The sequence below is a fragment of the Monodon monoceros genome, unplaced genomic scaffold (assembly GCF_005190385.1).
Source record: "Monodon monoceros isolate NGI ecotype Baffin Bay Population unplaced genomic scaffold, NGI_Narwhal_1 Super_Scaffold_8, whole genome shotgun sequence".
Taxonomy (NCBI): domain Eukaryota; kingdom Metazoa; phylum Chordata; class Mammalia; order Artiodactyla; family Monodontidae; genus Monodon; species Monodon monoceros.
In genome coordinates, this window is record NW_021703785.1 from 63,714,000 (window position 1) to 63,731,394 (window position 17,395).

A 17,395-nucleotide genomic window follows, 5' to 3' on the forward strand; every position below is an offset into this window, starting at 1 on the left:
AGTCTCAGGGGTCCATCTCTATCTGAAAATTGATATGACTATAATAAATATCTTTGCTGAAACCCTTCACTTACTGATATTTAGATATGAAGGTAGGCATTTTCATTTTTAGTCATGTGCCTTAGATAGTCTTTTCTTTTTATTATTATTCTTTTCTTGAATTCTGTTAAGCCAGTGGGTTGTAGTTTAGTGTTTGTTGTGGGTTTTTAAAATTTTGTTTGGTTTGGGTTTTGGTTTATGATAGACCATGCCCCGTAATTTGTCCTGGCCTGACTTTGCTAACTCTGACGTCACTTACTTTTTCAGATATGGCCTCAAGGTGGACATCTGGGCAGCTGGCGTAATCACTTACATCCTGCTCTGTGGTTTCCCTCCATTCCGTGGGTATGGGCAGCGATCTTTTATTCAGCACCAACAAAGCATTTCTCCCTTCTCTGAATGATCCATTCGGCCTCCCCGCACAAAGGAGCCTACAGCTGGAAAAGAACATAAGAACTTGTTATTTTTTCCATGTTGTGCACGCTAATTTACATGCCTTCCATAAATCTTCCTCATATAATTTAAAAACTCATTCCTTCTTAATTTGCCAAAACAGTTCCATACTGACATTTTGAATTGCTTAAAAACACACGTTTTACACATTTGTGGGGAAAGGAAGGGCTTCAATGCATAAGAATGAAAAGATACACCCTGAGTTAGCATTTTCCTGCTGTTTATTCCTCGTTGTTGTCCTTCATCTAAACAGAAGCGGTGATGACCAGGAGGTGCTTTTTGATCAGATTTTGATGGGGCAAGTGGACTTCCCTTCTCCATACTGGGATAACGTTTCTGATTCTGCAAAGGTAGGTTTCCAGTGCTTTCCTCTTCCTTATAGCGTGCGTCTCAATGGAATTATTGATTCTGAATCAAAGAAACAAATGATATTGTAAATATGATTTCTGTATGCATTTTAGTCATAGTTACTAACTTTCCCAAGAGCTCACATTCAAAGAGTCATCTGTCCGTAGCCATCCCAACTCATCGACTGCTTCTGCTTCCCTGGCTCATCCCTCCCTGTGGCCATTCCAGCTGTATTGCTGTAGCCTCTAGTTATGCCCCGCCCACACCTGGCTTGAGCCCACCTCAGACTTCTGTATAGCTTATTGCTTCACCTCTCTCAGATCGTGACTTAATGTCATCTTCTCAGTGAAGCTTTTCCAGTTGCAGCTCTTAACCCCTACCTGGCTGACCTTATCGTCCTTTGCTTTATTTTTCTCCATAACACTTACACTCTGTGTCCATCTGGTATACCATCTAACTACCTCTCTGTATCTGTCTGCTTATCTAGATGGATATAGATAGGTGGATATATTGTATTTATGTAGTTTATTTTCTAACTCTCCTCACTAGGGTATAATTTCTATCAAGACAAGGATTTTTGTCTATTGTATTCATTTCTGTATCATCAGTGCCTAGATAGTCACCAGCAACTAACTGATGCTCAACGTATATTGCACGAATGAATGAGTAAATGAATGAGTGAATTAAACAGTTAATCAATTAAAGTGGAGAAAGCACAACATGGGTTAAGATGATCAAGAAAGACATCATGGGGAAGCTATGATGTAACTTGGACCTTGAAAGACAGCCAGGATTTAGAGGCAGAGGGGAACAAAGCGTATGGTTTTTGTCCCATTAAACTAAAAGATCAATCTCTAAGAAAACTGTAAAAATCTCGCACAGAGACATTAGTAGACCCTGAAATCAAAAATGAAAACTTTTAAATTGATCCCTTAAAATTATGTCTCCAAGCATTGACTTAAATTTTTGGAAAACTGATGTTGAGAACTAATTATCTTTTGATTATTCAATATACATGCCTTTCCTTTTGCTGTGTCCTGAGTATGAGTTCAATTTAAAATCTGACTCCTTAGGCCTGGCCACTTTCCATGGAAAATGATGCATATTGGGCCCAAATCTCTCATTTTCTTCAACTGTCCAGGAATCTACCTCTAGCCATAGGAAAATGTGGGGAATTGGGAGAAGTGTCAAAGAAAAGCCACAAAAGTAAAAGGAGATGGGATGATATAGCCACAGAGGTGGGGCTGGAGGTGTTTTCACCTGTGAGCAGACAGTTCAGGAACCTGTCCCAAGTCTCAGTGCTGTCACTTCATAACTCAAGGGCTCAGAGTCACTGACCGATAGGACTATCTCCTGCACCCCCATGGCGCCTGCAAACAGCATCACACATAGATAGTAGTTGCTTTAATTGAATCCTGGCCCAAGTTAGAAAGTGAAGGTAGAATCTCTACATCATTGGAAATAAATCGTCCCTGTCACGGAGCGGTACTCAGAGCCTATGCTTATGAGGGACCAGGTAACACACACCTAACCATTTTGTTACACGGGAACTTCTAATCCAAAGTAGACAGATGTCTGACAGACTCATCATTAAAGCCAAAGCCGTGCTTTTCTGGTGCAAATAAATTTGAGCTCACGGGGGAGATTCATTAATTTCAGAGCCATTTAATCATTTGCTTCATGATGGTTCTATTTTACTTTTATTGATTGATCTGGAAATTTTTGAATCATTTTCAACAGATTTCCTCTGAATTCTTCGGCTACTAAAGAATAGTTTCTATTTTACCAACTAGCTGTTGGCAATTCCGTATCTCTTTCCTCATTCCTTTCTTTCAAACCAAAATATGCCCTCTTGCAGTTAGGAGGAAAAAAAAATCCATTTTTCCCTTCAGCTGCCAAAGTGAAATTTTAAAGTGTTTTTAAAATGTGATTTCTATGTTAAATAATTTGGAATCTGTCTTTAAAGTGCAAAATACTTTATTTCCTTTATACTAAAAATATTTTTATGAAATTGATTTTATTTTTTTCTCTCTCAACTACAAGCTATATATTTATAATTCCAAACATTCACCTTTCCTTTAAAAGGTGTTAGGTAGCTATAGGTAAGTTGAGTCGATATATTCAAGGTTTAGAGCTTTTACAGATGTTTTCCAAACGAAAAGAGAACCTCTGCTCTTGAAAACGCCCGGATTTTTACCTTCAATGTTAGACACAAATGGCATTGAATGTTTCCTTTCACAGGAGCTCATTACCATGATGCTGTTGGTGGATGTAGATCAGCGATTTTCAGCCGTGCAGGTCCTCGAACATCCCTGGGTTAATGTAAGTAACTTCCTCCCTTCCCTGTATTTACTCCGAACATTCCTTTCTCAAATTGCAGCTTTCCTAATGATGTTGCCTCCTTTTTAAAGTGTTGTGTTTGTGTCTGTTCCTCTCTCTCAAACATGCCAGAACAGTTACAGGATCTCAGCCTTGTTCCACAAGGGCCTCTGATGTATCTGTGCTGACATGTGTTCTCACGGTCCCTTGCACAGACATTTCATTTGATTCAGACGGGACTGCCTTCTACCGGGGAACTGCATCCTATGGTCCAGATTAGGGCTGCATCCATCAATAATACAGAGCAGATTTTCTGAGTCAGTGCTGCTTTTGCATCATTTCTACCAAATATACCAGTGACCCAAGGGTCCCCGCATCAGTGTTGGAGTTCTCCAGTGCAGCACTTCTCAAACTTGCCTGTGCTCACAAGTCATGTGGTGGGGGGCTGGGGGGAGGCTTATTAAAGTGCAGATTGTAATGTAGTAGATGTGAGGCTCTGAGTTTCTAAAAGCTCCCAGATGCTGCTGCTGCAATCTGAGTACAAGGTCTGATGAAATTTCTTTAGCTATGAAAGGATTCTCCAGAGCAGAGTCATTATTTTTTGACTCTCTCTCTCTATAACTGATTGAAAAGATTTGTTTTGAATAACAATAATAATAAATATTTAGAGTGCTTAGCTTATAGTGTCTGCCCAGGACCATTTAAGTACCTCACATACATTAACTGATAACCCAGGGGCTGTTGGAACCCCTGCTGGCATGTGTGGAAGTTCCATACCTGGGTCTAATGGTTCTTGCTACCAGAATAGAAGACAGACATAGATTTGGATATAGGTACAGACATGGGACAGGTATAATATCGTTAGCTCATTGGTATGAATTTTGCCAGCTGCTTCGAGGGATCTGGCTGTAAGATGAAGGCAACAAAATGTTCCACTTCTCTGAATTATCACTTCGGTGATAAGTGTATTTTCCCAAGATAACTAATGACTGAGGATGAAGTGTGATTAAAAGCACAGTGTTGAGACAGACTGCATCTGAGGTGACAAGAGCTTGGGATCTTGTTCATGTTCTGCCACTTGATGCCCATGGTCCTAGGTTCCAGCACTTTACACGCCTGAACCTGGTTCCTCCCACCCCACTTGGAGGTTTTATATATATATATATATATATATATATATACATACATACATATGACAGGAGAATATACAGGAATGCGAGCGTGTATAGGTATACAGCTAAGGTTTGTTAAATATTTTTACACAGCAGAGCTTCCCAACTGGTGTACAGATGTGTGAAGATATTAATCCCCACAGCCCTTGGGATAGTCAGGCAGGGCTGCCAGAGTCCAGGAGCTGTCACCTCCAACCTTACAACCTTTGCATTTACCCTACGGTGCTGAACAAAAGTTATCCTTTTCTATGGAGTTGGAAGGGTTAGGAAGCATCTCATGTAAGCCTAATAATAAGGCTACAAGAGAAGCAGGGTGGGTATTATTGTACCCATTTTACAAATGGAAAGACTGAGGCTGTGATGGATGACTCTTCCAAAGTAGCTGTGCTTATGGTTGAGCCAGAATTTGCAGGCAGGCACTTCAAGCCCATTTCCTTTAAAGTCCCGTGCGCCACACTGCATCACCCTCTCTCTGTTATACATGAAAGCACTGTGAATAGTGCAGAAGAGTGCACTATATGTACACCAGCATCGTTATAATGATTGTTCATACAAGGTCGCAGTCTTTCCAAAGTAACTTACCTGGGTCGTGGTACCTCTCCCTTAGACGTGCAGGGTGGAAGAGGCACAGGCCAGCTGCAGGCTCTCCTAGTGGCAGCAGCTGGTTTGGACTGGTCTACATGCTGATTAAAAGCCCACGGTCCACAAACTGTCCAATTGCATGTTAGCGCTGGAAACACTGAGAGTGTGGCCACACAGAATACAGTGGAAAATCCGAATTTGAAACACGGCCTTCGAAGGCTCACAAAGAGCCGTGGAGGAGAGAGATTACAAATAGCCATTTTAGATTTTGAAATACATTTTCATCAGAGGACACCCCCTGTCGGGCCTGCTCTCCAGGAGCTCTGTCTGATACAACAGTCACATGGCAGTGAGAGAAGAGCCACCCCAGCTGGCCTGTGTGGGGAGGGTGCCCTGAGAGGCTTCCCAGAGGAGGAGATGCCAGAGCTTCTTCCTGGAGGAGGCTGGGAAGAGATGTCCTGCAGAGCCAGCTCAGGCAGGATATGGATATTTGCTATAAGATAACTTTGTGAATGTGAGCACATTTGTCTATACATGTGAGAGGCCTGGGGTGTTATTGGAAACAAAATAATCCCTTACCCTGATTCCAGACCAAATGACCCTATATCAATATATTCCAACTCAGTTGGGTAGAGACACAAAATTAAGACGACTTCTGGCTGTTGCCTTTGAAAAATTAGGTTGTTCATTTTCCTAGGGCAGTGTATACATGTCTCAGCAGTAACTTTCTTCCTTCTCAACCTGCTTTCTGCACATGGTCCCACTTTGCTGACAATTAGGTTCCACAGCTCCCTCTGGACCTTGGACTTCTGCTGTCATTTTAGTTTTCCCTCTCAGATTCCCTAAAAACATTTTCTAAGAGCAAGGATAACATTTAAGGCATTGTCTAGGAGATTTAAAAATTTTAAATACCCTTTAATATAATTATAACAGACCTTAGATTCTAAGGGGATAAAAGATAGCAATTTTGGCAAAAAACTTAACATATAAAGTGATTGCTTAACTTTGGAAATTACATAGTAAATAACTAAGTTAGAAAATTGATTATTTTCTTTATCTCAAAATAACAAATGAAAAAAATATGTATATAAGCATTCACAACCAGCATTTAGTGTTTGTTGAGGTCTCCGAGTGCAATAAACGAACAACCCAGCAATCAAAATAAATAAATTAGGGATGTAAAAGGAAGCCCATTTAACAAGACATGTTGCATTTGGCAATCAAATTATATCTGATCACTGCAGAGGGTGCTACCTAAGGGGGGAAAAGTAATAATAAGTGTATGAGCCCTAAGGAAGTCGTCAGAAAGCTCTTCCCACGTTCCCATTTGTCCTAATTTTCTCTTACCGCATAAACGATGCCCTTTTCACCTGGCGCACTTGGAATTGAAAAGGCAGTCTCATGAAACAGAGAGCAGAGCGCAAGGGCAACAGAATAGAAGAATCTAGTCAGCAAAAGTCACTTGCTTTAACCTTACTCCAGGTGCTTCCTCTAGGCCCCCATTTATTTTTTATACACTCTGAGTGCCCTTTGGTGTCCTGGACCTCTGCTCTGTTATCGGAAGAGCCATGAGTGAGGCCTCTCGGTGGATGGTTCTAACCAGCCAGAGGACAAAGGCAGCATCAGCGTGTGCAGCCAGGTGTCTGGGAGAGGGATGTAGACCCCCGGAAGGAGCGCCAGCTCACCTTGGGTAACCTTGGGACAGTCATTTCACGCCTTTGAACCTGTTTTTCTGTCTGTGAAATGGGAGATAAGAGAATCAACTTCTCAGGTTATGAGGATAGAGAGAGGATTTTATATCTGAAAGTCCTGAGCAGACAGTCTTAAGTGCTCATACGCTGTAGGTACTTGGTAAATATTTGGTGAATTTGAGTCTGAGGAAGGCCGAAACTCCATCATCTGTAGCTACAAGCTGATGAAATGGAAACTGTGATCAACGCTGGCGTGTGAGAAACTTGATTAAGGTGGAAGCCCCTCATCCAAAAAAATGATCCTGTTTGTGTGCTCCGAACTCCACGTAGATAATGTGATGAACAGCTTGTTGCGTTCTCCAGTGTCACAGCCATCTCTTAAGGTAGCTGCAAAGCACCAACAGGAATTTCCCTAGCTAAATTTATTTACCTTATTACTCATATAGTGGAGAACCATATGATTTAGGCTCATATCATATGAGAGTGGAATAGGCAGTAATAATATATCTGGATCATTCCAGGGATTAGGGAGAAGGTTGAGTCACTTTCTCCCCAAATGATATTTTGTTGGTAGAAAATGCAGGTTAGTGTTTAAGTTCATAAGCTTAAATGACAGTTCCAAAGTTTTTTTTTTTTTTTGCTGTGTAATTAGGATTAAATTATCAGCAGTCTATTTCAAATAGATTACTGTTATTGGATTTTTATTTTCAAAGTTTTGACCTACCTTATCCCATTGTTATTCTCCTCATACCATCTGTGTTTTACCTTCAATTTTTTTCCTGATGAGGAAAATGAGGCTTAAAGAAGTCTCTAGCACGAAGCTCAGTGGGGTCTCTAGCATGAGGTCCGATGCCTGGGTTTTGCCTCTAGAGATTCTGATCCTGATCTGCACTGGCATCTAGGCATTGGGAATTTTAAAAGCTCCCAGGTGACTATAATGTGAGACCAATATAGAGAACCTCTGTCCTACTGGAAAGGACTGGTTTAAATAAGTCAAGTGTAGTTACTTAGCTGGCGCAAGACTTACTATCATCTTCCTGGCCTTTAAATTTTATTTTACCTCCTTTTTCTCACGTACCTCTTTTGAAAAGATACTGCTAAGCCAGGATATTCAACAAGAAATAAAGAACCCGAGGAAGAAGAAAAAACAAGAGCCTAGATAATATGTTTTTTATTCTATGCTCATAAAAATCAGTGCTACCCATACAAAAATATATAAGCATTCCTCTAACTGTTGTTAGAAATTAAGAGAACCCCCAATGATACTGTAATAATAAATAAAACCACCTATCTGTATGTACAACTTATAAATAAAGTTGTAAATGATGACATGGAATTCCACTTTCCATTTGGGCATCTTACCCTCTCCTTTCTCTAAGGTGGATCTTAATTTACTTCACATTTTCTCCCCGAGAGCAGAGTGAATTGTAGACATAAAGGATACATAGGGCCAAGCTAAGAGATTCAGAAATCCTGGGATGTTGCACAACTGGGGAAGGTTAACAAGAGTCGAGGGGGCACACTCTGGCCTGTGAAATGGACCCGCTACTGGAGAGTATGCTAATGTACCTGGGATTGTTTAAAACGAAGTCGGGATATCCTGGTAGTGAATATCGGACTGCTCAAGACTGCCATGCTTCCCATAAATTTACAGCTATTATTAATACTAGAGTCTGGCAATGAGTAGACTGAAAACCAGATCCATGATTCAAAAACAAAACTCCATGAAGGGAGGAGGGTTTTCTAAAGCATGACCCCTGGAATGGTTTCCTGGAGGAAAGAGAGGAATTCACTTTGCCGAATGACTTCACAACCGAGCCCCCCAGCCCTCCTGACGGCTCCTCCCCAACATCCGCTAGAGGAGTGGAGACCAGGAGGCTAGGTCTCCTCCAGACAGCTGGGAGGGTTCATTTTCCATTTTGCAAACTAGTTTTGTTCTTGTCAGTTGCAACGCTCTGCCAAGGAGTGGATGGGGATTTCTAAATCAAAAACCGCTAACAAACCACAACCGGCCCGCGTCAAACTTCAGAAACTACTCCCGGAGACTCCACACCAGAAAGTATGGTAATAATACGAGAACTATTTGTAGCCTACTGCCAGGTTTGTCACGTTTGGAAAATTCATAGCACATTTTTGGCACATAATCTATTCACAATAGTGGCGATGAAGATGTATATATAAAAATGTACGCTTTTAATGGCCCTATTTATTTTATTGATGCAAGATAGTAAGTTAGCTAAATCTCCATCATCAATCTGGATGCCTCAGGTACAGCTTAGGGCCCTGCTAAGCCAGTTGCTTGTCTTTTAATCCAATTATGCTCAAAGCCTTCAAAATTGTTAGAGACTGCAGATTTTTTAGTTGCTGGTGTGTGTGCACACTCGTGTATATGTGTTTTACCTTCTCTGGTGGAGGCATCTTAATTCATTGGGAAAAAAAATCCTGAAATGTTTTAAGATTTATGCAGTCAAAAGCATCCCTGGCAACTTGTAAGGACTGTTTCACTACTTTCATTGCTTCAACATGAACTAATAACCCATGGGAAGCTAAAACCTTCACTAGAATTTAAAGCTGGAGGCCTGAACCCCCAGGCCCCAGCATCTGAAAGAGTTGCTAGGAGTCTGACAGGAGATTAGGGCCAGGACAGAGCTGGGAAATGGTAACAAAGTCCATCGTGAGGTTGGTGAGAGAGCCAGCTTTTAGCTGGAAGACTGGCAGGAAAAAAAAGAGCCAGGTAAAGGGGAATTTCTGGCAAAGATGGCAGTGGTGGGGGTGTGAGGAGATGGGACTGCAGTAAGGGCTGATTCTCCCTCAGCAAGTTAAGTAGAGGCTGCTCCGATGGGGTCCCTACTGTTTGTTTCCTCCATATCTGCCCTCATTCAGTCACAGGCCCACACTGTGACCCAGGGCACCTTCCTGTCACCCTGTGTCAGCCAGGCCTTCTGGCACTGCCAGCTCTGCAGAGGATTCCAGAGCCCAGGCCCTCATGGGCCACGTTCCCGTATCCCAGATGAGTGGATGCCCAGCATCTCCTGGGCAGAGAAGTCCCTAATTTCTAACTACATTCCTGTGGCCCCAGAAGTGCTCAGCATCCCTTTTACTGACCTCTGTCCAGATGCTTCCCAGGCTCCCTTAAAGCCCTGTCCAAATATTCTCTGTTTCTTTCAGCCCCTAATTCAGCCCTCCTTACCATCGTGTGACTTTCATCGTGGAAAAGATAACTCATTGCGTCCTTCCATTTCACAATTCTGGACCTCTTTTAGTAACCAATGCCCCTGATGCCCTTGACAATGCAATGCAGTGTGGTGGGAAGACCACAGAGTTCCAACCTGTTTCAGGCCTGACTCAGCCGGTTTCTAGCCCTGTGACCTTAAGCAAATGTTTTAACCTTGCAGAGCCTCAGTTTGCTCATCTTCAAAATGGGACTAACAGTGCATGTTGTAGAAGGTAATCTGAGGACTAAGGAGATCGTATATGTAACTTGTTAGCCACATAATGGTTATCTCATGTCACCTTCCTCTCCGTGCATGTCTTTTAACTCTGCTTCTCTCCTTACCCTTTTATCTCCTTACTATTTTATAATCTAAAGCTCATACAAATTGCTTTGCCTTGCGTAGCCTGGAGCTCTATTAAGAGATGACTAGAAGTACCTGTGTAATTTGGGGAGTGAGGCCCAATTGGGCACCACTGTATCCGGCTGCCCCCTTTCCTTCAAGCAGGACCCCAAATTATGCCCGAGATATGACACTTAAAGGCACGTCAGTTCGTCCCTTGTCAAATGTTTAACTCCTCCCCAAAGTCTAATTTAGATTCCAAGGGCTGTTGTTACATACACCATTAAAAAAAAAAAAAAAAAAGTGTTTTACATACACCATTGAATTCACCCTTGTGTTTAAAACTCTAGACTGTATAATCCTAATTCTCTGTGGTTGTCCTGCAACTTCTCTTTCACTTGTAGAGTCGGGAAGTGAATAGAGGGTGGTCCTTCACACTTCCTGCACTTACACCCCTCTTACTTTTTTAAATGTTTTAAATTTTTATTTATTTATTTTTGGCTGTGTTGGGTCTTTGTTGCTGCGTGCGGGCTTTCTCTAGTTGCGGTGAGCGGGGGCTACTCTTCGTTGCGGTGCGCAGGATTCTCATGGCGGTGGCTTCTCTTGTTGCGGAGCACGGGCTCTAGGTGCATGGGCTTCAGTAGTTGTGGCTCGCAGGCCCTAGAGTGCAAGGTCAGTAGTTGTGGCACATGGCTTAGTTGCTCCGCGGCATGTGGGATCTTCCCGGACCAGGGAATGAACCTGTGTCCCCTGCATTGGCAGGCGGGTTCTTAACCACCGCGCCACCCCTCTTATTAAAGAGTACTGCTTTATTCCTAATTGAGACCAAGGCTTCCAGCTCCAGCTGTTCTGGGGACTCATCTGTGGCCAGTTCTCTCCTGCTCTTTCAGCTTTCTCGCCATCACTCTCCCATGGAAACTCTTAACTAGAGGTGGAGTGGTTGATTCATTGTTTGGCAAACATGCCTTGTGGCTTCCCACTCAGGCACATCTGTGCACCAACATCACCTCCCCCCTCTCTACCTGTCAGTGCACTCCCACCATCAAGGGCCTGCTGGAATCCCGTATTCCTCGTGAAGTTTGCGCTAACTGAAAACACGTCCTCTCTCCTCTGAAGTTCTGTGTTTCTAGCTGACCCATGTGGCACACTGCCTGGTAACAGGTCTTTCTTATCTTATTGGTCTGTTTTACTGTTTGACGTGGGGTGTGCAAACTTTGTCTCCCAGTTAGCCCGCGAGGGTCTGGCAGACAGCAATCATTTCTTCTCCTCACCCTGCCATCCCCAATGCAGCCCTGCATATAGTAGGTACTTCAGTTGACCCTGTTTCCATTCCGAATATCATCCCACTGGTACCCTAATTGACCTTCATTTTCTGTTTCCGTAATTTTTTAAAAAAATTTTTGAATACACTCTGCATCATTGGAAAGCCTCCTTCTTCTAGATTTGGTTTCAGATGTGACTCAATAAGCATAATAATTGTTCCTTCTTCTAGCCATTAATAAATCAGCCCAAGAATATCATAAATTGAGCATCCACTGTGTGCAGGGCACTGAGCCAAGTGCTTATATTAAAGATTACAGAAAACATGGAAGATGTGGTACAAAAGGGCAAGAGTTCATTTATATATATATATATATATAAACATGTGTATAAGTTTTATATATATATATACACACACACACACACACACAATCACCTAACACCAAAAAGAATGTAAATAGTGCAAATATATATAATGAAAAAAGCATTAGGAGTTTATAGAAGAACAATTTTAATGGATTGTGCTTAATAGGCGGAAAATGTTTTGGAACAGGTGATTTGGACCCAAGTTTGGAAGAAAAAGAGGGACCACAGGGTCCATAAGAGCAAAGCCCATGAGTATTTCTGAACACTATTATTTCCCCATCAGTTACTGTAGTGACTGGTCCAGCCAAATGCTGAAAAAAAGAGTAAATCCCATATGGAGAGACCAGGTTATGTAAAAGAGCAAAGCATGCTGTGCTTGGAAAGCAGCAAATTTATTTTCTTGGGTGGAGCCAAGAAATTCCATGCAAAGTCATGGAGAGGAAGGAGAGAAAGAAAATGATGAATGGCATTGAAGTCTTGCCAGGAATTTTGGTTTAAATAGATAGTAACAAACAATTATTCATTCATTCACTCACTTAGTCCACAAATTTTATTAAGCATCTACTATGTGCCAAAGTACATGCTAAGACCCGGGGATTCTGTAGTGAACAAAACACACTCTCTGTCTTCAAGGATCATGCAGTCTCTTCATCACACACTAGTAAGTGGTGTTACATACTTATAACTCCGATTCTTGTTATTCTAACAGTATTTAGCAAAGGAGAGAAATCTGTCCAGTCTCCATCATAGATGGCTCAGGCAGAGAGCAGAAGCCTTAGTTAAAATGAGCTCCAATGCAGAATATGTCATAATAACAGATGATATGAAGGCAGCAAGGAGGATTTAAAACTTAAGGAAGAACTTTCCACCTGGAAGGTTGTGTGGGATTATAGAATGGATGATCGAGTAGCTGTGGCACCAGCTTGAGTTTATTTACGGGCTCCTGCCTGAGCCCAGGTCCGTCAGTTTCCCTTGGCCTTGGGTCGGTATGATGGGCTAAGAGGATAAAACTTTTGGGTTAGAAAAAAAAATGTTTAGATCGATTTTTTTTTTTTTTTGGTTGTCCAGATTAACTTGCTCTTTGACATATGTCTCTAGAGCGATGGCTGAAATCAATTTTATTAGAAACCAAAAACAGAAATAAAATTTTTTATTTAGGGACAAAGTCAGAGGGTAAGAAGACACAGCAAATTAATTTTAGAGCAAATGTGGAAATGAAGGAGCCCTTGAAGCAGTACTTGCTACGACAGTGTTTAATGAGAGGACATTGGTTGGTTTCTTCCTGAAATGTTATGAATTTTAAGATTACTGCCTGTTACTAGACTATCTTGGCCTCATTTTCTATTTATCTCATTTTTTTCTTCTACTCCTTTTTTTAAATTTTTTATTTTTTTTTTCCAGGATGACGGCCTCCCAGAAAATGAACATCAGCTGTCAGTAGCAGGAAAGATAAAGAAGCATTTCAACACAGGACCGAAACCGAATAGCACAGCAGCTGGAGTTTCTGTCATAGCAGTAAGCATCTGAAATATCTACCTATAACTTTTTCAAAGCACTCCCTCTAAGAGATGGGCATTACTCAGGAGATTCCACCCAGAGACAGCAGAATGGGTCATTTCTTTAGACAGCTCGACCATTTAAAGCACTGGGGGAGGTCTGGGGCTTATATATATGATGTGTTTTTGCTGATCATTTCCCTGGGAGTCACATCATTATCCAACACCTCCAGGGTGCCTTGCAGTATATATTAATTTCATGATTTATTTGTTAAAGCAGAAAACCTCCCCCACATTGGACTCTGTGCCAATGCAAACTTCTGGGCTCTGAGAAAAAGAGTTCCTAGTGTCCTTTTGCCAGGACCTGGCAGGGGAGGGGAGGGGAGCTGAAAGAGAGGACATGGCAGAGAGAGACTGGAACACTATAGATCTTTGTACAAGCCATAAACGAAAGCCAAAAACGTGGCAGGACGCTTACCCAGTGAGATTTTCAGTGAAACTGAATTGCTGTGAACACCCAAAGAAATCAGGATTTCTTGCTCCTTAGAAATTTCTGTTTTCAAAGCGGAGAGTCTTTTACAGTTTTGTTGATGTGGCTGCAGGAGAATTTTTTTTTTTTCTGTTCCATACATGCAGACATACACTACATGCAATTTGATAGCAGCTCTAGGCAAAGATTAAATTGGGCAGAGAAATAATGAAACCTCATACTTCCCAGTGTCATATTCTAGAGTAAATATATTCAAGTCCCAGATTACTTGAGTTTTAAATAATTTCCTCTTTTTTTCAGAGTACATACATTTTTACAGCATATTCAATGTGAAATCACTTGAGCTGTTTTTCTTTTTTAAAACAAAGAACTTAGACACTATGATCTAGAATTTTTAAAAGTATTTATGCTCCTAAACATACATCATGCTCGTCAGCAATACTGAATATTTAACTACTTCCATGGGTGTTTTTCTTTTCTTTCTCTTTTTCTTTTTTGGTGGTGCTAGAACTCCAGGTAAAGCAAAAGATAACTAAGTGACCTATTTGATACAACCAATCCCAGATCTGGGTTACTAAATATTTAATAGGAGTTTCCAGAATTGGCAGGTGGCACGAATGCATGCATATACTTTTCTGGACTAGTTGCATTTCATGTTTTTTGATTGAACCCTTTCAGCAGGGAGTTACACAAGTATGAGTTACTGGTTCAGGAGTATACTGACAGCGCTAAATAGAATGCATACTCTTTCCCCATGCTCCTCAGCGCTCCTGGGCATTTAACATTGCAAGTTGTTCTTCTGGCCCTCTCTCTCTTTAGTTCTTTCTAAGGAAATTCAGTGTAGAAGCGCAGTGTCCTTCCGCAGTGTCCTTCCTGTCTTCATCGATCGTCAGCATTCTTTGTTATCAGCTAATATTCAATCAGTAATTTTTTGAAAGTAACAATCTCATGGTGCTTCTCAGGGAAACCAGACATTCTATCCTCTGTTTTCATCATTCATGTAAGACACAAGTATATTGCAAAATGTTTGTTTCCACAATTTTCTTTTGGAATGGACTGCCAGCACACTTGTCCATGAAAAGAACTGCTTTTCTGCTCCTGCTGAGGGCTTACAACTGCTAGAGAGGGTGCTTTTTCCACCTCTGTCATTTTGGGTTTTGTTTCGTTTTTCGTGGTCTTTTAGTTTAACTAGTCTTTGGTTAGTTTGCCTTGGTTGCTCAAGAATGCTTTGTTCACGGTATTCTGGGAGACTTGGAATGACTGAGAGCAGGAACTTCAGGGTAATTCTCCAATGAACAGACAACACAGATGGGAGGGGAAATGCTATTTTAATCAAACCTGGATAAATTTTGAAACCTAATCCATGTGAGTTTATTAAAACATCAGCTAAGTAGATCTCCAAAAAAACCTTCAGTTAGTATTTGAAGATTAAAGGTCCAACTGATTTTTTTTTTCTATGACTGGACCATTTTGAATGCAATTTAATATCAGTTTCTCAGTTCATCACTAATATGTTTCCGTGGAGACTGTATGTACCAACTGGTTAATATAAATTGTAAAATGGGCTGTGTGGTGCTGAGTTGTGCATTAGTTTCAAGCTTATTTAATCTCTTTATCCACTACAAAGTTGTGAAAAAAATCAACTTAACTCAGGCTCAAAATAATTGACATTTTGGAGAAATATCTGAAAAAGTGCTTTGTCAATTCTAATGTTGCACAGTTCACATGTTGACCACTATCAATAGTTCAAACATGAAAGAGAATATGGCTGTAAATTTCAGGGGGTATTTCAGGAGAAGCTGGCTGGACATAATATATGCATTTATGCATCTTCTCCAGAATGCTTTTCCCTCATAAATGTCCACACCCTCCATAAGAACCTGGGGTAGGTCACTAGGTGCAGGGCAGGGCTGGGAGTTAGAAACGAGCCAGGTTGGCTGCCTTTGTTATTAACTTTCAAAATAGCACTGGATAAGTCAATGTATACCTCATAACCATGTTCCCATTCTTAAAGTGCACAGAATTAGACTCAGGGGACCATCACAAGATAAAGGAGCCCTGGCATTAAATAATATCCCCAACTCAAGCTAAAGTCTAATTGCAAAGGAACAGTCTTCTGCTGTGAGACAGAATGTGAGAGGTTGAAGGAATAGCTTTCATAAATGGTGCATTCTCTAAAGATCATTTGACAATTTAATAATGGAATATAATTGATTCACCCACATGATAGAAATTTCTGTAATTAATATAATACTATTATGACTTCTATTTGATAGACATGGGAAAGAAACCTGATTTCAGCATAGATTTCATGCAGACAGAATTTTTTCCCATGGGCATGAATGCTTTCCCCAGAGGCTATCAAATGATGTATTTTATTTTAAACTGCCTCTATTATAGGAGTGCTTTTTCGTAAATTATATACACCCTTTAAAATTAAAATATATATGTACTGTTTAGAACAGAGTATCAGCTTGTTTTTTTCAGAAAATCAGCAATTAAATCTTTGGTCTTTAACCGGTAGTTCTCTTTCCTTAGTTAGAAACCTCACTATCCGCTCATAAAAGAATTCATGACACTTTTTCTTTCTCGGAGTGACGAAGGAGCAAAGAGCACACTGTCATAACAAACAGACGCTAATCACAGGTGTAATTTATGACATGAGTGTAGTTCAACATGCATTCATGGTTCTGAACCTTAATGTTTTCTGTTCGTGTTGTCATTTTTTTCTTCTCTTCCTCCCACCCCCTACATTATTAAGATCAAAGAGAGGACAAATGATAACTTTATATTAAGGTCCTCGAGTTGGCTGGGAGAGTAATTACCAGCTGGAGGCTCACGGGCACCATAGAGCCCTTCTCGAAGGAGAAAAGGTATCTGACATTTAGGTCAGGTGACATGATTAGGTGGAAACCCATTGCTGTCCTTATAACTACAACGGTCTGCGTCCATTGTTCCTCCACTGCCTTTCCCAGTGGTCGGGGGATTAAAACCAAACCAAACCAAACCAAAGAAACCCAGAACAGAGCAGAGAAAGGGAAACAAAAGGTTATTAAAATGCAATTTATAGACATAAAATGGAATTAGAGATGACATTTTAACGGCGGACTTCTTGAGAGCCGAGGGATGGGAGGGAGGCATTATTAGATTTGCTCAGCTTGATGAAGAACCGATGACTCAGATGTCACTTCCAATTTATTTTTCCTCATTTAATGCTGTTTATTATTTTAACCAACAATTTTCCTAATGCTTTTGAGTTCTTCTTTTGCATTTTGGTCGTGCAAATAGAGCATTTCAGTCTAATTGAACAAATCCATACTAATCAATGTGCAAATAATTGTGATAGTGGGAAGCTTCCTTCTAAAGCGAGAGGCCTCTGCACTGGGGCATTCCCAAATGCGGAGTTATGGGGCACTTTGCCTGTAGATGGCAATAAAGAGCCAGTTACTGAGTAGCCATCCCTGGGCTGAAACAGAAATGCAGGCCTTCATCTTCCTAACAGCAAGTGTACTTCAATTTTTTTTTCTAAATAAAACGAACTGTACATTTTTAAAAAGATTAAAATCTCACATTGCTGTTCCGGGAACACTGGGATAGCCTAGTTTATAATCAGAATACCGAATCT

At 41.0% G+C, this 17,395-nt stretch overlaps 1 protein-coding gene across 2 annotated transcripts in view; it reads left to right on the forward strand.

Moving 5' to 3' along the window:
- Positions 1–17,395, forward strand: part of DCLK1 (doublecortin like kinase 1) — a 356,039-nt gene that overhangs the window by 323,597 nt on the left and 15,047 nt on the right. For both annotated transcript variants that reach the window (XM_029209843.1, XM_029209840.1), the window contains 4 exons: positions 307–384; positions 746–842; positions 3,082–3,162; positions 13,186–13,299. In XM_029209843.1, coding sequence (XP_029065676.1) covers positions 307–384; positions 746–842; positions 3,082–3,162; positions 13,186–13,299 — 370 coding nt within the window. The remainder of the gene's footprint in view (positions 1–306; positions 385–745; positions 843–3,081; positions 3,163–13,185; positions 13,300–17,395) is intronic.